Below are 21,865 nucleotides of genomic sequence, written 5' to 3' on the forward strand. Positions count from 1 at the left end.
CGCAATTTCCAAGGTAAATAAGTAAATAACTATATACACGATTCTCAGCAGATGGATGATATTCACGTGTTTGGGGGGACAGTTTATTATCATGAAAATTTATGCAAATAGCTATTCATGTGTTTTTTTGTGGTTAATACTCATTGAATTTTATGTCGAAGGCTACTCATGTTATTGAGACGAGGGCTAAAACTACCTTTTTTGCCCAAGCAAAACGTTTTGAGCACAAAGTTAAAACTACCGCCTTCTCTAAAATAGAACTTGGACAGTGATTCAAAGCTAAAAGGACACTATATTATGGACGAAGGGAGTGCTCACGAATATTGGGACAGTCTAATACTAATGTGTTTCTGTGCCAAAGGTCATAAAATTTCCTGCAAAAGTGTAATATTCGTATGCTTTTGGGCCTAGAGTGAATGCCTATGAAATTTTAATTCTAAACTCAAGGCCAATACTCTTTAAAACTTTGGACCAAAAATTCTTTTGGGTCAGAGGTTATGTTCATACATTTTTCCCAATATTAATACTCATTAAATTTTGGACCAAAGCCTTAATACTCATGCTTTTATAGGCCCAATGTTAATACTCCTGGAATTTTAGCTCAACGACTAATAGACACTCGTTTTTGAGCCTAATGTTTAATTCTCATGAAACTTTGGACCAAATTACTAATACACGAATATTTCCAGGCCAAAGCCAAAATTCATGCATTGTTGAAGCAAATGAAGCATTCGTGAAATTCTAGGCTGAGGTTAATACCCATGGTTAATACTAACAAAATTTAAGGCCAGAGGCTAATAAACATTGACTGTTATGGCTGGTAATAGACAATGAGATGAAGGAGAAATGAGATGAATGAGCCACCGCCACCGTTCATTTCATAATATTCGCGGCCCGTCATACTGTATGTAAGCTCCCAAGGGCTCTTAAGATAAGATATGCTGAACAACTAAACCACGGCAAGATCGGCACTGCTGAGTGTTGGGCCCTACAGTAGATGAGCATTGCATTGGTAAGCCAACAAGAGCATCACACACCCTTTGCAAGATGCCCAAGTGAGTACTCCTGATCAAACCCAAGGTAGGAATCCGACACCAAAATTAGCTTCGTCTCCTGAAAAAGAATCGCCCCATCAGTACATATAAAAAAGGTTAATAAGGATCAGTGGACCAGCTAAGCACACAGTTTGAGCTAGATCTCCAACAACGTATCTAACTCTCCCAGTTATTTTTGAAAAGACAAAAATAACAGAATCATCCAGAACAGTGGCACGGAAAGCTTAGTTTAGTGGTACTGGTAGTTCTTTTTCCCAGTTTTTTATTGCTTTACTTTGTACACATTCCTCTATGTTGCTTGCTAAAAATTCAAGAAGGCTCAGAAAATTGACACAATAGGTTGAATTCGAATAATGAATAGAGTAGTTTCGACCTGTAACTGGCAAGGAGTAAAATTCCAACCATTCTCAATCTGTCCAGCTAAGTTCAAGGTACATACAACTTGTCTATTCCTCAGGTTCAACAATATACATCATCCTGAAATACTGCTAGACTAACATTTTCTAGCTGATACACAATGAAATATCACAAATGACAAGACAAAAGGTAATCTATTAACGATTTGGTGTCAGCTTTGAGATGCTGAAGGCTCGTTATACTAAGTTGCTAATCAGTTTGTCATTGCTATTGCCTAGAACTAAAAATCAAAAGAATCAACAAGCCAAAATATGGAACATATGGAAGTCACGGGCACAGACATCTTGAATCACTCAAAACAGTAATAAAAATCTTTACCTTGAGCTTAGCTTAGCCTAGAAAATTTGCACATGGTGTAGTGTTTTAATACCTGTATATCAAACATTGCTGGCAATTCCATCCGAGTGTTAACCACCCGATCCATAAAATTAATTCTTTTCAGACCATAGAGCTCTGAACTTCTAATGTTCCCAAGGACCAGCCACCAAGCTTCTTGTTTTGCCTACAGAATACAGTATCAAAATGTTGAATACAGATCAGCACACAGTCCCAGCACATAATTCTATACTTTGTATTATGAATCATTCACTTAGATTTCCATAACATATATCAATTTTGCAGATTATAAGTTGATTTGTTTCTTTCGTACTGTTATGCTGAGCCAGTATTAATTTACAATTCTCAAAGGTAGTTATTCTTCAGGCATACTCTTGCATGGATATTCAAAATAGTTACCCCTTCTTTAGTTGTTGTCCTAGAATGCATGAAGTAAAAAAATCATACACACAAAAGTATTTAGATCAGACAAATTATAGTACAATCTTCACCAAATCTTGTACTCCTATTTGTTTTATATAAAAACCATCATATAATAAGAATAGGAAACAATCAAGCATATTCATCGAAGAGGTCATCAATGTCAAAAAGTGACAAACATAAAGAAAATAGTAATATAAGTAATATTAAAACCAGTAGCCTGGTACTTCACTGTGATTAGTGAACTCTGTACATTTCATGTAATCAGTATAGTTACTGACCTTGGGAAATCTAGGGGAAAACGCTCTTGATGTTGAACGGCGCGCATCTTTCATTTGCAATCTAATGCTTAAAATTGGAGGCCTGGACTGGTCCTTATCTTCATTCTGAAGCTTAAGTTTTACATCCACACAAGGGAAATGCTGCAGATCCTGCATAATGCAAAATCCAGCATTCATTCATGAGTTAATGATGTGATGACATCTCCATCGAGAATTATGTGGATAAAAACCAATGAGATAATTGCAAGGAAACTATTTTTGAGGGAAACAAGTCAAACAACTGCACAGAAACTACAAAATTACCCAGCTATACAAAATGTAAAGGAGTGACACGGAGTTTTGACTTGCTACACAATAGAGAAAACCTTAGGATCCTGAGACATTTTGTTATATCGTACAAAATATTCAATAACTACAACAGTAAATACTGTAGAGCTAGAAAATTTAAAGTTCTGCTGAGCACGGTTCAAATACTGCTGGTTATCAGCAGAACCGGATTTCCCACTGAGGTCCAGAATTTGCATCGCTCCTGTGAGTGTTATCTACTGCTATTTAATGTTCATTAGACTGAGGGTACATACATATTTATGTGTTCTTTGAAGCTGATAATTCTACAAACTTCTAAAGTAAACTGAGATAAAAACGAGTATGGTCCATGATTTACTTGGTAAAGTTGAAAAAAATGTCCAACCCAGGGTTTTAACCCTGGTACAAAGCATAGTGATAGGTGGGTGAACCTAACACATGATATCTTAAGCAGGATTGAATAGCAGATTCCCTAGCATTCTTCTCATTTTTAGAATACAGTACATGAAACAATAATAACACTAAAAATGTTGGGTGGTGCTGATTTCACAACAGTCACCACATTCTGATAAGAGAAAAAAAGAATCTGCTCTGTTTGCATTTCCTCTTGGCTGCAAAAAGGGCTGGGCAAAGAATGAAATACAGCGATGTGATTGCAAATAATCTGTTTTCAGCTACCATTGTAAAATACCAAAAAATAAAATCGTTCTTCCAAATAAGGTTAGTATGTCCAAACTCTCAAGCAGTACCTGGTACAACTCAGAAGCAGAAAATGGTTGAAGCAACCTATGTAATTCTTCACGAGAGAGACCTAGTAAGGCTGGAATTGTTGAAACTCCTCTGCCCTTCAGATGATCTAGAAGATTATCATTCATGGATGGTAGCATCCAGAGAGATGAATCTCTCTCAAACCAGAGACCCTGACAAAGTTAATGAAGTCTAGTTCAAAACAATATATCTATTTGGGATTCTGATACAGGACTAACAACAAATTGAGAGAGGGGGGGGGGGGGGGGGGGAGAGAGAGAAAACGGAGACAATGAAATTGACCTGTATGATCATTTGTAGAAGATGCATACAAGTCAATGCGCTTGAAAGCCATCCACTATTGGCACATATGTCAATCATAGCCTGTATAATACGTATGCTCTGATCAAGAACCGATTTCAAATCAGTGACATAGTCACTAATTGGTAATTCTGCTCTGGAAAAGTGTGCCTGCAAGCAAGAAATAGGGAAAAAAAGGGGGTAATAACCATTCATTGTGCATTCAAATGTTATCATAAAAATGCCAGTACAAAAATAAGATGATACTCCAAATTTCCAATCATAAGCTCAAATCTACTTACCTGAAAGAGTAAGTTTGCTTTAACATGTGGGTCATCAAGGTGTTGCTGATCAACTGAGTACGGGACTTTTCCACACAGGGTTCGGTTCAAGTTATCCTGAATCAGCAAAGAGCATTGAATACAACAAAAGATTGCACCATGATAACAACTAAATTCAGGCCCGACTAAGATCATAATGCATTTACAAACTGGTTGAATAGCAATTTCTTTCCATCGAGATATACACATTAATCTTGTAAATTGGTAGATGAAAGGACAGGGAACATTAATCAAAATATTAAATTTGCCTACATATTGTTTTATGTCCAATGGATGATAGTGTTTGCAGAAGTAACTACCAGTTTGAAAATGAACTAACTCTCTGTGATTATAAATATATGGCGTTTTCGAAAAGATCTGGTCAAACTTCAGAAACTTCGACTATAAATGCAATTTTAATAAAATCCTTAGCTTGAGAACATGGAAATGTTATGCGAGATTTCTCGTGAGAAGCACTTTCACAATATTATAAATTTATCCTAATAAAAAAATTATGGTCAAAGTAGCACCTCGAAGAGCGTAAAAAGGTCAAACATCATATTTCTTTTACTGGAGCAAGTATTCAATTGCTCTCTGAAAAAAGTAATAGGAGAAATTACCTCATTGTGGCGTACAGGAAGCTCATCAAATTCTGCAGAAGCTGACAGTATGTGCACAAATGCCTAGAAAGCAATTTAGGCTGTTAGTTATATAGGCATTCCAAATCAACTAGCACTACAAGCAGGTTGAACTAATAATGTTGCAAACAAATGGGGCAGCACTTTTACTTACCTCTAATGATGTGTTGGGGCCTATATTTGTCCCGAACATTGAGACTGTAAGGTAACTAAGGTAATACTGTGACGCTATCTTTCCCAAAATCAAGTACTTTACAGAGTGATCATCCACTTTTATGCATCCACTGTCCTCAAGATCTTCAAATGTTGTTTCCACTAGCCTGTTTAGATAAATGTGAGAAGTAATTGGTCTCATGTGATGTTATAGCTAGTGGCAGATGAGATCTAAGACAACAGAAGTCATCATCATCACCTTGAGAGGTAGCAATTCAAGGTGTACGTTTCAGTATCTTCCAATCCATAGTAAGCTGGGTTAACAACCTGCCATGCAGAAACCAAATGTTGGTAACGAACCAAAAGGAAATACAATAGATTCATATGAACATATAAGAAGTTACACTGAATTAAAGTCTTTAGTCATTTTTAGCTGAAAACTTCAAATAGCCACAGATTTAACCAGTGTAATAAGAATGTCGACAGTTCACTGCATCAATTGTCAACTACTAGCCATATGATTTATAGTAATGATTCTGTTTTCAACTTTACAAGAGTAGGAACGGTTTCCACCCAAATAATTGAGTTGAGATAGAACACAAAGCATGCTGAAACCAGATTGACTAAATACTTTTGTTTCTTCAATGTAAGTTACAAGGACATAAAGAGTAAAGAAATGGATTGCACGAGATAAATACCAGTCTTCGGTACAGGTATGTCCAAGTAAGATAAATGATCGCCTCCTCTTTATTACTGATAGTGCCGGAAACAATCTCCGCATTTATGTGATCATGCAAGTGCTCCCTTAGATTACTTTCAACAGGGAATGGTTCATACAGGAACTGAGAATATTACAATATTCATTGTTAAACTTCAGATAAATATGCATTAGAATGTTTGTTAGGCAGACAAAGTGAAAAAGTAATATGAAACCTTCTTATAAAAGCTTTTTTTTGGTTCATGAACAAGAATAACAGCTTTGCCATGTTGGTCATATTGTGGTCGACCTGCCCGACCCATCATTTGCAGAATATCCGTGATATCATAATCGATGTATCTTTTTGTTTTGCCATCGTAGTATTCGGTTCCCTATAACAAACGATTAAATGAGTTCTCAGGAAAATGACAATTGAAGACAAACAAAATATATAGCATTGTGTTACCTTAATTATGACCAGGTGAGCTGGAAGATTAACACCCCAAGCCAGTGTGCTAGTACATACCAGTACCTGGAAAAACATCAAGCAACAAGAAATGATGTTTAAATTAGCCCAGGTATGTAATTAGCTTGGGTTGCAAGAGAAATCGCAATAATCTTACTTAAATGTAAAGAATAGCATGTTTACAGGAAAAAAAAAACACTACTTGACGCCAAACAAACCTGAATCTTGTTGTTTGAAAAGAGTTCCTCGACCAAGGATCTATCTCTATCATTTAGACCTGCATGATGCAGACCTATTCCAAATTGCAGAGTATGTCTCAAATTGGTGTCAGAGACTTGTGAAAGAATCATGTCGAGAGAGTTATCTGCCATGCTTAGGAACTGCCTTGGTTTTTCATCTGATGCAGCAAGCTGTAATAAGAGTACAGTAAATGTATAAGATAGCAGTTATCTATATATCCATTAAATAAAAGAATCCAAAACAGCATCCACCTGGATGAGATCAAGAGCAGTAAGTCTAGTCTGCCGACGAGATGATACAAAAATCAGAACTGGTTTGTCTGGTGAATGAGTACATATTGCTGCATATGCTGGTTTATTCATGCTATTCATTCTTGGACAGTAGAACTTCCCAGGATATCCCTGTTGGTATAAAACAAAGGCACTATGAATTGATGATAGAGATGTTTACACAGAGTAGGAAACTGAAAGTAACAAAAGGTGGCCCATCAAGCAAATACTCTTAAAAATAGATTTCTCAAATGCTTGCTAATGCATTTCTTAAAGAATAAAATGAACGGAAGCACCAAACTTGCAAAGTGGATGGTGGAATAAGTCACACATCTTGCATTTTGATCAAACAAGTCAACCAAAATTTGATTTGTTGATGCAAACTTTGTCACTGATCATGAAATGTGGGCTAATATAGCTGAGTTGGATGGCTACACAGGCTGAGGGGCACTAATTTCGCAAAGTAAGCACACTCATACCATACCCATCAATGAGATAATAACATGCATTCTGCATTTTACTTTCCTGCAGTCAAAGTATGTTGGTTCATGTACATGTTTATCTCGCATCCGTTAAGCAACTAGAAGAGGTGCAAAGCATTACTTACGACTTACAAGCATTTCACACCACCCTCATTAGGTTTGCTCACTAAAAATCAAATGTAGTGACCTGCTTGAGCAAAATGCAACATGGACCTAGTTGTACCCTCTTTTTAGTCTTTTCTCTTTTCTTAAGAACCATTCAAGAATACATCAAAACAAATACTAATCCATTGTAAGAGAAATGTGCATGTGTGTGTGTGTACATATATTGAAAACAACAGCTTGATGCATTTTCCAGGTAAAGTTAGCAATACAATGGGGCAAATGGCTGTGCTAAAAAAAAGTCTGTGTTAGCTCTTTTTGAGCCAGAATAGGAGCTTCAGTTAATGTGAAAATCCTACTTACCTGGATATGCACTTCAAGAGGTACAGGCCTCACGCTGGGCTTGAAATTGAATAGACCATCATCTCTCACGCCCAACCAATCAGCTAAATCACTGAAGTACCATGACAAATGGAAAGATGTCAGCCAAAGGAAAATAGTGCACAAGTGCACAGTCAATACAACCTTTTTGGAGTTCTGCACGGGTATTAAGGAAGTAGGTGAAATTAAATGAGGAGAGGGCTGTGATTGGTTGAGATGAGGATGGTGGGGAAATTTAATTAGAGATCGGTTGTGATTGCATGAGATGAGGGAGTAGGTGGAGAAGTTGCTATATTTTGAGGCAAATTTTGAACGCTAGAAATTATATTTTTGGATGGAGGCACTAATAAAATTTTCAAGAGCTTAAAATTCACACCAATCTAACACAAAAATCAAAATCAAAATCAAAATCAATGTAACATTGATCATGATCAGGACTCCAACAACCAGGGTTAACAATACCATCAACCACAAGTAAGGCAGTAACCACTCATAACAGTTGATGTGACTAGACTTCTGCAATCCATGGAGCAAAAATACATGTATAGAAGGTTGTGGACAGCATACAGATCTATATAGAACTAGTCATGTAGAAGGTATTCCTATGTGATAGGGGATAAGAGGATTGCATGCCAAAGTTTCCCTTAGTAACATACCGAGCATTGGCTAATGCTGTTGATAAACCAACAAACCGAATTGAACGTTCTGTTTGTGATGATATGTATCGCATTCTTGATACAATGACCTGAAAAAAAATCATCATGGTAAACAATTGGCAAAAAGATAACTTTGAAAAACAAGCACAGCATGAATAGATGGGATTAAGATGAATGCAGAAGACAATAAATTATGTTGCCCTGAGATAGAGTTAAAGTAAATGAAGTTACTTATGGACCATAACATGTGTTGCATGTCTTTGACTTCCAGAAATGATACCTCGAGAATAGGGCCACGGTCAGCTCCAAGAAGGTGTATCTCATCTAATATCATGAGCCCAACCTATTAACAGGCTTAACAAGATATACTTAATAGAAGTGTTATTTATCACAAAGTAAAGCAAAATTACAAATCAGCAAATAGTTAAAGCTAATGTAGAAAGTGAAAAACTCATACCTTCATAACATAACTTCTACTATGCCAACTACGACTAATCCCATCCCACTTTTCAGGGGTAGAAATTATGATGTCCGCTGATAATAGGGCCATCATATCTGGAGTGAAGTCGCCAGTCATCTCAACCTGCCAAAGCACATTACTTGAGATAAGTTATATATATATTGGTGTATTGGAAAATTAGAAGAACAGATTGCCCTTTACCATCTTCTTCCCAAGCTGAGTAACAAGACGTTGTCTCCAATCATTCATTCTTTCCCGTACTATAGCCTTTAATGGAGCAATGTAAACTACCTGAAAGGGTGTTGAAAATCAATTCCAGAAACAATCTTAGCTCATTGTAAGTATTTAATGAACTAACCTTCATGTCTGGTTGTGTGTTGAAAAGATGAAGCATTGCTAGTTCTGCAGAAATCGTCTTGCCACTCCCAGTTGGAGCTCCCAAGAGTACGTTATTGTCGCTGTGATAGAGGACGTGAAAAGCCTGAAAAAAAGATAACATCAGATTATAAAAAGCAAACATATAAAAAAGAAAATTCAAGTGGAGTCTGCATGCATTAACAGATATATGCATTGGCCATTATATAGTAAAAGAAATTCACAGCATGAGCTTCTGGTTGTTTTTTCTTGATTCTTTTTTTAATCAAAGTTTTTTCTTGATTCTTGATTTTATGAGCCTTTCATAATGAAGTCTTCCACTTCCAGCCAAATAGAAAGGTTATGCAGTGTAATTACAGTCATCTTTATAACATGCAGATGTAACATGGACAACTAAAACGCAAGATAATTTGATTTTCAATCGAACCTGTGTTTGTATCGGGTTGAAATGGGAAAATCTGTATAGATCTTGATACGTCTTGTTGCCAAGAGCACTCAATGGAAGAGGCTTCAGGTCCAAAAGTTCAGTGTGTGTTATTTGTGTCTGTAAAGAACACCTGAAAACTTCAGTATATGATAAGTCAAAAGAAAACATTATAGAACTACAGCAAGACATCGTCGAATTCACCTGTGGCAAGGTAAGGTTATGAAAAGAAACAGTAAACAGTGACTCTGCTCCTAACCAGGAATCTGATATGGCCCGTATGTAGTACTGTGGTGGATGAGGTTCAAAGATCGGTACATTAAAAGAAATCTTTGTAGGTGCTCCTCTTGCCTTCTTCATTAGTGTGAACAACTCTGAATGATAAATAGTATCATTTTCAGAATCCTGGAAAATAAAACTGAATGTTACCAACGCATTTTCCTAAATCACTTGGTGGTAAATACATTAATGCATGACATAAATATAGATAGAGTTCTACAGGATCAAATTAAAAACATATAAAAGGGAATATACATGCTTCGTATATCCTCTACCACTTAAAAACAAGAGTTGGTGGTGATAATACTAGCCTCTAGCACTCTATACTATCACCCTTCTGTGAATTTGTAGGATCTTTTGCGGGGAAAAAGGATTGCATTATCTGTAGATCCTAAGTGACTACATCTATAGCGTTTTAGTTTCTTTCAAAATAATAATTTTGCATTTCTTACACTCAGAATTTATGATACATTTATTTGATATTTGTCGTGGCCCACAACACTGTGTTAGCTTTTAGTATAACCGCATGAGTGATACAGTTGATGGACAAGGTTGCTGAGGAAGATGGTGAGATTTATAACTGTCTCTGGAGTTACTAATTTGCTATCCACGAATCAATATCACTGTCCAATATAGTTGGAATCCTCAAAACATTCATACTAAAAAAAGAGGTGCATTATCCATAGTTCCATACTTCATACAGTACTGAACAGAGTCAACAAAAAAAGCGATCTCTAACAAGACTATAAGAGAATATTTCATCGAAGCAATAAGACAATCAAAATGGTGGAAGATATGTTATGCTACAACTCTAAAATGATGTAGCGGCAGGAGCATCAAAATAATATATGCAAAGTAATAAACCTCAACAATAATCCACCATCGTAGCGACATGCCATGATGACGATCTCTCCACAAAAATTCAGGAGTTATAAGAAGGTCCACCTACAAAGCAAGAGATGAAGGCATAAATAATCAACTAATTTGGTATTTCTTTCAGATTAATCAATTAGCATTAGCCCTTACTTATTTTGTTACCAAGACCACAGTAGAGGAGGCCCCCACAGCTAGAAATTTTATTAAGAAAAGAAATAATTACAGGTCACAGTAGCCCTTACTTTAAGAACAGTCCTGGTGATTGGGCTCACAGTAGCAGATAAGTTGACATATGGAAAGTATCCAACATATTGTTTAACCACCTTCAGCAAAAGAATGTAAATTTCATTAGTCAGTACTCTTCAGCGATTGCGGTATTCAAATCAACCTTGCAAGTTACAGGTACCACTTCTTAAGTAAGGGCATACCTTTCCTAGATGAGAAAACCGAATAAGAGCTCCGATATCATTTTCTTCCATCTCATAAAGACGATCCAGATCAACATGTTTTTCCTCAAGTCTTTTACATATCTAATTCAGAGAACACATAAAAAATATTAGCAAACACATAAAAATGTAAATTATTGGTCAGCTGTAGCAGATAACAAACCTCATGAGAAAGGTCTCTGTCAAACTGCCTAAGTGGATGTTGTTCGGGCCATATTTTGCGGTCAACACCCTTGCAGAACTCTAATAATAAGGATGTCATCTGAGACCACCCTCGGCGCAGACAAATCTCAAATAATGCCCTCATAATGCGAGCCAAGCTTTGACTAATGTATTGAGCATCAGAGTGCAAAGAGGAGCTATCAATTGGAGCACGCGATATGTAAACCTGCAAAATTGATACCAGTGATTGGTTAAAGAAAGTTGTTAGGCTCAAGACATTGGAAAAACAGTAGTTATCCAATAGATACCTGTATGAGAATTGAAATTTTCCCATGTTTGTCAGTTGGCCCCCCCTTAATATCATGTGGGCATGCATTCTTAAAAAGGGATTCTAATTCATCCTGTTCTTCTTCTCTTACTACAATATTCTCAAACTCAGAGGAATGGGCCACCATATTAATCACCTGAGGCAGTATCCAGAATGATTAGTACAACCTCACAAGCATCAACCAAACAAAAAGAGATAAAACCTTACCTCACTCTCATTCATGTGACGCCGAAGCATCTCATTGTAAGCCTCAACACTGGAGTACTGAAGGTAAAAGTGGCTTGCAATTCGACCAAGTTCTGTGCAGTAAAAGTTGCCACTCTTTTCATCATACCGCATCATCTTAGCCTTGTCTAGCGCACGTGCAGCATCAATAATAAACGCTCTTTGCTTGGAACCCAAGGAAGGATCTCCAATAACCTTGACAAATATAAGGGTGGGAGTTGATAAAGGTTAAAGTTAGATTCGAAAACCAGAACATGAGTATCAACTGTGCAATGAAGCACGATAAAAAGGACAATTATCTTGCTTGTCACATGATAGAAACGATCGTTAGTAAAATACAGATAATACGTCACATTTCCACAAGTGCTAATGCATAAAAAGTTAGTATACAGCACTGCATTCAATTCACACTGCAAAATACATACTTTCCAGAATAAGCTTATGCAACATCATTTGCATCGAATATGTAAACAAGGGAAGAAAAGGATACCTCTTCCCAAGCTATTCCATACACCAGAGGATTAGTCTTCATCCTTATAAATAAGTATGTGTAGCCAAGCCAGGCACAGGCCTCCCTGACATTTGTAACAGTGCCCAAGGCAACCTCAGCATTCAAATTATCTTTCAAAGATCCAAGGAACTGCACGATGAACATGGCCACAATTAGTCAAATTCAAATCAAACCGAATGAACATGCAACATCAACCAACTGACCACCAGCCAAGACCAAGAAGCAAAGGGAGGAAAGAAAACTACAAGATGTATTTCCAAATGTATCTATGGGCCTTACTAGTGTATGCATTATCCTACCCATCTAAAGCGCTATGTATTTGTGCCGAAGACATTACAATGAATCTGGTTTTTGAATATCTGATTGGTTTGGATATTAGAAATTCACAGTAGTCTTAAAGCCCGTTTGTCAATGACAGTAGTGCAGGTACCCACATGTACATGTGGAAAAGGCATTCCACATAACTATGCAATTTTTTCAAGGCTTCATAAATAATCTTAAGAAGATACTGACATGGTAAACAAAAATAGGTTTATGTGAAAATTAGTCAACCACCTAGGGGTTAATATAGACAAATGGGAAGTGTGACTGATTTATGTTTGGCCATGGCATATTCATTTTCTCAACAATTCAATGTTAGGGCCATATCCTCTTGAATCTTTTCTTCGCCCCATAACTGAACTAAGATAAAGGCTGACTGATATTTTCCGCATCCTTATTTCAATACTCTCCGAATCAAAAAGTAATTTGCTAACCTGGCTTTCTATCGGAAGCTGACTTGTTAATAATCTTAAGTAGTAAGCCAATTTGTCGTGTGTCGTGATAATAATTCCTTCGCCACTTTTGTCAAACTGCGGTCGTCCAGCACGCCCGAAGATCTAATAAAAAATAAAATTAACATTAGAAACATAGACTTTAGCTAGCTAGAAATGAATATAGCACGTCAGAATCAAGGCAAGTTCAAAGCGGTACCTGCATCACATCAAGCATCCCCAAATCTCGCCATCCACCAGCTTTAGGATCATATAGTTGTGTTCCCTGTTTGTGGGAAGTCACCGTATTTATTAGTGTTTCGTTTACTAAACTGGAGGAAATGAATTCTAACACTTGACATATTAACAGTATATTACAATTTACCAATACAGTCACAAAAGTAATCATAATAGATGCCAGGAAACTGGGTGTTGCCGTCACACGTCTGTTTTGGACCCAAAAAGCAGATACTGACCTTTATAACGACTGTATGAGCCGGTAAGTTCACTCCCCAAGCCAATGTTGCAGTACAAACAAGGACCTAAAACAGAAATATGTTACAACCCTTGTCAAAACTGTTGGTTGGCTGAAAAGAATAGTACTTACTTTCAGGAGCCCATCAGCAAACAAGCGCTCCATCAAACTTCTATCTGATCGAATCATTCCAGCATTATGAATACCAAAACCAGATTCAAAAAATTCTGCAACTTCACGACTTTTGGCTTTGCTAACATCTTTCTGCAACCAAAAGACTAGTTGAATCATGACTAGTAGATTCAAATTAACGCTACAGATAAAGGTAACAACATACCTTGATTAATGCATATTGGGGATGGTCAGCACATGAAAATAACTCCAATTCTCCTGCATTTGCAGCTAGGTCGATCTGCATAGCATGTGAAAAGAATTAGAAACCAGAATACTCAAATGAATAAATTATATAAACACAGCATATTTGGTACTACAAAAACATGAGTCCAGAATCACTTGCTACAAACAATCTTCAATAAGGAAGAACTTAAGAGCATGCATTCTAACACTTGATAAATAGTAATATCCATTTGGATTCATGGCTTGTAATGTAACATGTAAATTATTCTTTTAATTATAATTAAAATAAAACTGCACTGTGGGGCCTTCCCCTGCAGTATTTTGGTAAAAGAAAAAAGATATCCAGCACATACAAAGAAAATAGAAAACAATAGGAAAACATTATTATAGTAGTTCTATAAAGCAATTAAACGATGTCACGCTAAACACTAGTATGTGGCTTACCAATGTTCTAGCAGTTTTCCCCGTATCCTTACGAGTATGAACAAAAACCAATGCTTGGTGACCTTGCTTAATGGACTCCACAACCTATTAATTTAACACAGAAATTAAAGATAGGTAACGAGGCAGAAATCCATATGGGACCATGATATACAAAAAGAGACCTTCTCATAGCACAATGTATTGAATAGTTCGATTTTCTTGGCATAATCCCTTTCGCTGATTCCAATGTACTGTTGAGCAAGAGGAACTGGACGGTAACTCGAATCGAAAAAGAAAAGACCAGTATCTGGATTAACCCGCAAAAATTGTGCAACCTGAAATGTGAATTTCATGGTATCAGTAATATGCAATTTCATGTAGCATACATGGAATTTAAGGTAACAGACCTCCAAGTAAGTGGGCAGGGTAGCAGATAGGCCAACAATGCGAATCATTGATTGCATAGACTCAACCTGTAAGATTCAGACTATTCATAAATATAAATCAAGGGTAAAAGACAAGATCTAAACAAGAGCATTCATGATCTAAAGACTTAGTCATATGGATGCGTAATAAATTTCAAGCATGTCCATCTTAACAGCCACAAGTTTTTTACAGATCATTCAAGTTTAATTTTTGCCATCATTAAGCATAAGGACCCTTTCCACATCAAAAGGAAAAGGAGAAGGGGCTCCTTTAAAAAGACTGACCTGGCGAAGAGTCCGAGCAACTAGCGCCTCAATGACTGAACCTCTATCATCATTTAGCAAGTGCACCTCATCAATGATTATAAGCTTCACCAACATTGACAGTGACATGTCACTGCTTTTCCGTGTAATAACATCCCACTTCTCAGGAGTAGTCACTATCATCTATGGAAAGCACCAAATATTACAGCTCAGACCTGCAACTGAAAATAATGAAACAAAGTTGCATACCTGTGTTTCTTCAATCTCATTTTTGGTCAGCTGCATGTCTCCTGTAAGTTCTCTAACAACCAGGTTCAACGGAGATAATCGGCGACTGAATGTGGATGTTACCTCTGCAGCCAAAGCCTAAATGGCACAATTTTGCAAAAATGCCACAACAATCAGAACATTGAACAATAACATAGATCAGGTGACCTGGTAAAAAAAACATAGAATAGGAAAGAAGAAATACCTTCATAGGGGCAACATAGACTATTTTGAATTCGTTTTTATGCAAAATGCCATCTCTGAAGTGTTGTTTGACCTGCAAAAGAAGTGCCCAACCCAATATTTAAGGTTCCCAACTAGATGTTTAACGAGCAGATAAAACAGGGGGATAATGGTAGAAATCAGCAGCTTGTAGAATTGGGTAGCTTTTCAAGGTTCCGCCAATGAATACCTCATGAAGAACAGCAATCATTGCAATATTTGTTTTGCCAGCACCTGTTGGAGCACAAACCTGAAAATCGATGCAAGTTAGCTATGATAACAAAAGTACATGAAATGGCACAAGTCTAATATTAAAAAAATGGTGCAATTGCATGGTTCGCAGACTTAGTTACACACTAGAATGTTCTCATTCGTGTAGTATGTAGCTTGAAAAATACGACTCTGAACACGGTTGAGTGACTTGTATCCCTGGAAAGCAGCTTGGGCGAGTTCATCCAACTCTCCTATTTCAATCTGGCGAAGACAAAGAGAACACCATAGTTACCAACAAAAGAACACCACTATTGACATGAAATCAGTTGTTAAGATCTTCTTATTCTGAAGAGTTTATAAGATTCATGCAAGTGAAACCATTTTGCCAAGCAAATTAAAGAAGAGAAAGACTACTATCGCGCATATGCAAAATGTGGGTTTTTTTTCCCACGGATTAAAGCAGTGGGTTAGACAAGAAAGTTGTGAAGCAAATTGATCCCTTCAGTCCTTCACCAGCAGATAATGTTGAAACTTCAAAACCAGTTTCATCTGGTTGGCTGACCCGTGAACCCTGACCTGCAGTAGCTTGCATCTGAGAGTACCCTAGAGCAAAACTGCATGCATGGTGGCCAACCCATTCAGGCCATGATAATCTTAGTACTCCCTCCGTCCCAAAATATAACAACTTCTAGCCTTTAGAATTTGTCCCAATATATAACAACTTCTCCACCAACACTCTCTTCTCAACCAATCACAAACCTCCACCATTCAATTTTCCCACCTACCTCCACGTCTCCTCCAATCACAACACTCCCTCATTTAATTCTATCAACTTTCTTAATAACCGTGTCCAACTCTAAAAATGTTTATAATCTAGGACGGAGGGAGTACTAGGTATTCATTAATCCACATTCTAAACATTCACTCTGGGTCAAAGAGTTACATAAAGATTGTTGCAAGTAAAAAAAAGAACAAGTATGACTCCAGGCAATCATCTTAAAATGTTTACTCCTTAGAGGAATTGGGGGTGATGGTATGTTCTACAACCATCCCACCATCAAGATCTTTTGTGGCTAGATATATGAGGGAATGTGTGAGTTGTTTGTGGTATCTTTTACATAAAAACACATTCCTTGCATATTTTTGTATTTAGATTTTTGGTTGATCACATATAGCCATTTGTATAATATCAGAGTTGAGGATAAATATGTTTCTGTATTTTTAACTCTAGAGATTATAGCATATTTATGGGTATCCATCATAGCACATGGCTATGTTGCTACTAATTGTAATGCATGGCTTGTCCTGCTTCATTGGTTTCTTTTAATGTAACACAGAACCACAGCTTCTTCAAATCAATTAAAAAACACTTGCACAAGCAAACGAAGGGTAACACACGGATGTACCAGCTTCTCATTGGCTTTCAGTGGTGCTGTTGGAGTTGGTGGAATTTTCACTTCTTCATACCCCTTCATATGTTTCCTTGTGGTCCCTTGAGGAAGAGAAGTTATAGTAAAACTGTTCGCCCCTTCTCCAGTCCCAACCACATCATCAAATGGCTGCTTTCTTTCACTCGCCAGGAGAAATGATGAAAAATCATCAGAAAAAATATCATTTGTTGCAGTTTCTGTACCACGCTTGCCACGTTTTTCCTCTTTCCTCCTAATCTTATCAAGCTGGCGCTCATATTCTGTTTGTACTGTTACCTACAATACGAGAAAGGGCATTTAACTTTTAACAAGGTATCCACAACATAGGAAGTTGGAAGCAATCAAAAAACCAAGTTGGCATACTTGTGTGCCATATGTTGGCATCTTTGGTTGATTACTTGAAGACATTTTTTCTGATTTCAATATCATCAATCCGTGCTGAATTGCATCCACTAGCTCTTTCCTATGCTGCAGGGCATGACATGATCATGTTTGATTACATTATCATATGGCAGACCAAAAATAAAAAAAAAATATTATCATGATAAACAAATGAAATCCACTATGTATTAATGAACTGAACCATAAATAAGGAACTTTGCAATCTTGAAACGAGATATTTAACTCTAAATATGGAAATGTGCTGAGAAATCAGGGTGAGCCCATAGGAAATAATTGCACCAGTGACCACTCACCGATCACTATCATATTTCCTAATGATCAATAAAGCATCAGATCCTGATAAAGTACTTTTTGACACGCACATAGTATTAGAAATCCAGCATTACATTTGTATGTCCCAGAGTCCAAAATTCACTGAAGTCCACCCCCTTTTGTTTCGATATTTCTCATGTGTGCATATCCTCATAAGAACAGTTCATTTACTGTGTGGCTCCTTTTCATGGTATCGCTAGGTAGCCACAATAAAACAGCACCAATAAGGCTTAAGGTAGTCCTCTAGCACTCGACTTACTATTTGGGACATGGATAATCTTCTTGTTGTACTAAGTGTTCACTATTCCCTCCGTTTCTCACATAACTGACATTGTTGACTACGGCCATATCACTTTTATGACAGATTAATTTTAAATGATTATATTTATGATGGATGAAAGTTGTATGATTATATTTATGGCGCTACACACTTCAGTAATATAATATATGCTCAAGTATTTATAAATTTTCCGCAAAAAGACAAGCAGTCAAAATTTGAACTTAAACAGAGCCAAGACAGTTCTGAATGTTGGCTACACCATAGACTTTGGATATATATGGCCAACTAGGAGGTTTTAGTGATCTTATTGTGTGATTTGTACCAGTAAAGTGAGTCCTGGAATTAGTCTGGTACATATGCCCTACTTCCTAGATAGGTTGCAGAATACAGGACTAAGTGGCATATACAGAAATACTAACATCTAGCTGATATCAATACAAGTTATAACAATTGAGGTCATCTCATAATCTTTCTTTTGGTTATCTTATCCATGTATCATGTATGAAGAACAACATGCAAAATAAACTGTACATGGAAAATAAAATGGCCTTCCGCTCTTACCGAAAGGAGATCCTGAACTGTTTCAAAAGCAGCATCACCAACAAGATCCAACAGTTCACCAGCTATCTGCGAAGTGGTGCTATTAGATTATTATAGCAACAAAAGGAAAGACTAAAAGCAGTTTACTCCACAGCATTGCAAACCTCATCGCCAGCTTTATTAGATAGGAGCACTCTGCACAAAGCCTTTGCAAGTTCATCTCCTGAGAGAACTGAGCCACCACTTCTAGTTATCAAATCACACTGATCCTTTAGCCACCTCAAATTTACATAACCCCCAGGAGAAACTGAATTATGACTTACGGATGCGCTGCTGGCATCGTATTGATCATGTTCAGCAGGTTTAGAGCTCAATACACCACTTCCTAAGGGTAGGTCATCATCAAGGGAAACATCAACAATGAAACGAGAAGGTGGTTTGAAATCAAAGTTTGCTCCAAATTCACTTGTAATACTTTCATCTGCATTTATCTGAACAAGTTCATGGCCCCTTGCCCGTTGGAGAGAACAGAGCATCTGAGCTAACTGAGCTAGCTTCTTTAAAACAGAGTCTTGCACACTGTAACCCACAAGGTTCTCCAATTCATTCCTGAGGAGATAGGCACATCTTAAGTACTGGGATATCCAAAGCATTTACATGAAATCATCAATTGAACATACAAATTCGAACCATAACAATTGTGTCATTACCTTCTGCGAAGGACATTGTCAGCGAGATTAGACTGCGTATCATCGCCAGCAAACAAGGCGTACACAGCAGGGGCAACTTCCTGAAGCTCTTCAGACACGACCTCCCCATTCAACAACTCCACCACGGCACCGAGGAACTGCTTGTACGCCTGGCGCACATCACTGGGCGCTGCAACACAAGGGGGCAATCGCAACCAGTTATTGTATCAAAAAAGGAAAAAATCAGAAGCGCTCGCGCGCAGCAGACGCAGCAACACGATAGTCGAGGGTTTTGGAGGCGTTTACCATCGTCCCAGTCGGGGACGATCTTCCGTGCGAGCTCCCACTCGTCGCGCGGCCTGCGGAGGCGAAATCGTTAGGTTCTCCCCGCGGCGATTGGGATTTTGGGGACGGCAAGGGGAGAGAGAGAGAGGGATAAACCTCGGGAGCTTGAGGGATTGGAGCGCGGACTTGCGGAGGAGGTAGGCCTGGTCGGCGTCGTAGTGGCCGCGGAGCGCGCTCGTCAGGCGCGGGAGCGGCGCGAGCATCTCGGCGTAGCGGCTGCCGCCGCCGGCGAGGGTTTCGGTGCGGGAGGCGGAGCGGAGCGGCGAGGGCGGCGATGCGGCGATCGGGTTGTCGGTGTGATTGGGGGATAGTGGCGGTTTGGATCGCGCCGCGACGCCAAGGCCCTTAAAAGGGAGGAGAGGAGAGGCCTCTGCCGCGCGCAAGCAGCTTGCCCCCTACGAAAGCGCCGGAGGCGGTCGCGCCGGCGGGATGGTGGACTACTACTGGTGGTCTACTGGTGTTTTGGATCGGTCTCGTCCGGACACCGGACTATCGCGCGCGGGCTGTTTTCCCCTTATTACTTAGGGCATGTTTAGCTCTAAACAAAAAATTTCACGCTGGAGTATTTAAAGGGAGAAAAAAAAATTACGCAGTTTGTCAGAAAATTACGAGACGATAGATATTTGTTAATGACGGATTAATTAGGCTTAATAAATTCGTCATGCAGTTTCATGGCGGAATCTGTAATCTATTTTGTTATTAGACTACGTTTAATACTTCAAATTTATGTCCACATATATCTGATATGATATGCAGGGGCAAATTTTTTTTCCAATTAAACAGGCCCTTAGGGCATGTTTGGGGAGCTTCTAGCTACTACAGCTTCTCTCAGAATCAGAAGTTTCCTCTAACAGTTCAGCTTTTGGTCCAGATTCTGAGAAGCTGTGAAACCCAACTTTTCCATATTCTCTCTCGGAAGATGTTTACCAACCAGCTGCTTTTCAGAATCTTAAGCTCCCGAAACAGACCTTTAGATAGGCTTTGAAACTCATGAGATCAAATATAACAACGAGGTAGTACTAACATATTACAGACTTGAAATATATTTATGTAATATTTTAGGGCAAATTTCATATAAAAAGTTTTCACATGAAACACACCGTTTAGCAGATTGAAAAACGTTTCACGAATATCTAAATTTCCATCCAACTTTTGTGGGAGAAAAAAACATGGCCTAAAACACACACGAGGGGGCATTTTACTTTTTGCCACTTTTACCTCTCACATTTTACGACATATGGGCCTTCATGTATCAATGACACATGAGCTCAATGATAAATCCTTAATTACCACCTATAAGAGTGGCAAATAGTTTATATTCCTTAAAAAAAAAACTCGAAGCACATGTGAACTGGAAATTTCTAATTTGCTAATTTCCAAATAAGCCTTACATGGGCTTATGGTATAATGGAGTTTGACGACACTATCGGGTAATGGACGTCTCATCTTTAACGGTGTTAGAGAAAAAAAAATATAGTTTATACTATGTATTATTAAAAGTTTTCATATTATGTCACTATTTAACCATTATTTACATTTTATTTTGGACCACCCTATTCTATCCATCTACAAGTCCGATTACTCAGTAACCACTCCACACACTAAGTCTCTCTCTCTATTTCTATTTTCCCTCCGACAATTGAGGATCCAGCAAGGAGCTCAGATCTAGCGTCTCCGCTCTTCGTTGGGTCGGCTCCTGCCTTCTTGAGTCACTGCAGGCCCGACACATCCGATCTAAACGACAACCATAACAGTAGTGTGCATGACAATGGGAGAGGAGAAGAGACATGTTGGTAACTAGAGGGTGCGGTCCCGCATACAAAGCGCGGAGAGGAGGAACGATTTGAACTTCTATCAGATCCACATAAACAAAAGAGATCGATTCATCGATTTGTACCTGAGAAGACGCTAAGAAAAACAAAGTCTCGACCGCCGCTGCTAGTTCGCTGGCACCACCGCTGCTAGTCCAGGGGGTGTTTAAATCCAAAGGTGTAAAGTTTTTTGCATGTCATATTGAATATTATATGGGGTGTCACATGGAGTGTTTGGGCACTAACAAAAAATACTAATAACAGAATCCGTCAGTAAACCACGAGACAAATTTATTAAGCCTAATT

At 38.1% G+C, this 21,865-nt stretch overlaps 1 protein-coding gene across 1 annotated transcript; it reads right to left on the minus strand.

Moving 5' to 3' along the window:
- Window positions 1-682: 682 nt before the first annotated feature.
- LOC4332045 (DExH-box ATP-dependent RNA helicase DExH14) lies at window positions 683-20,231 on the minus strand. Its single transcript, XM_015774461.3, has 49 exons — window positions 19,845-20,231; window positions 19,710-19,762; window positions 19,425-19,593; window positions 18,879-19,323; window positions 18,736-18,801; window positions 17,544-17,648; window positions 17,157-17,456; window positions 15,895-16,011; window positions 15,728-15,787; window positions 15,521-15,592; window positions 15,298-15,414; window positions 15,070-15,231; window positions 14,767-14,832; window positions 14,542-14,694; window positions 14,381-14,464; window positions 13,917-13,991; window positions 13,712-13,843; window positions 13,581-13,646; window positions 13,325-13,390; window positions 13,108-13,230; window positions 12,332-12,481; window positions 11,824-12,036; window positions 11,597-11,752; window positions 11,290-11,514; window positions 11,109-11,210; window positions 10,923-11,003; window positions 10,669-10,749; window positions 9,730-9,930; window positions 9,529-9,645; window positions 9,085-9,207; window positions 8,928-9,017; window positions 8,724-8,849; window positions 8,547-8,609; window positions 8,267-8,355; window positions 7,593-7,683; window positions 6,628-6,777; window positions 6,355-6,546; window positions 6,137-6,202; window positions 5,907-6,062; window positions 5,672-5,815; window positions 5,233-5,300; window positions 4,975-5,140; window positions 4,803-4,865; window positions 4,165-4,260; window positions 3,866-4,033; window positions 3,565-3,735; window positions 2,510-2,659; window positions 1,843-1,974; window positions 683-1,113 (listed from the first exon to the last, which is right to left on the minus strand). Exons 1-49 carry the CDS (start codon window positions 19,949-19,951, stop codon window positions 1,030-1,032), a joined length of 6,252 nt encoding a protein of 2,083 aa, XP_015629947.1. The 5' UTR covers window positions 19,952-20,231; the 3' UTR covers window positions 683-1,029.
- Between the last annotated feature and the right edge of the window lie 1,634 nt (window positions 20,232-21,865).

The sequence above is a fragment of the Oryza sativa genome, chromosome 3 (genome assembly GCF_034140825.1).
Source record: "Oryza sativa Japonica Group chromosome 3, ASM3414082v1".
In the NCBI taxonomy this organism is placed as follows: Eukaryota; Viridiplantae; Streptophyta; class Magnoliopsida; order Poales; family Poaceae; genus Oryza; species Oryza sativa.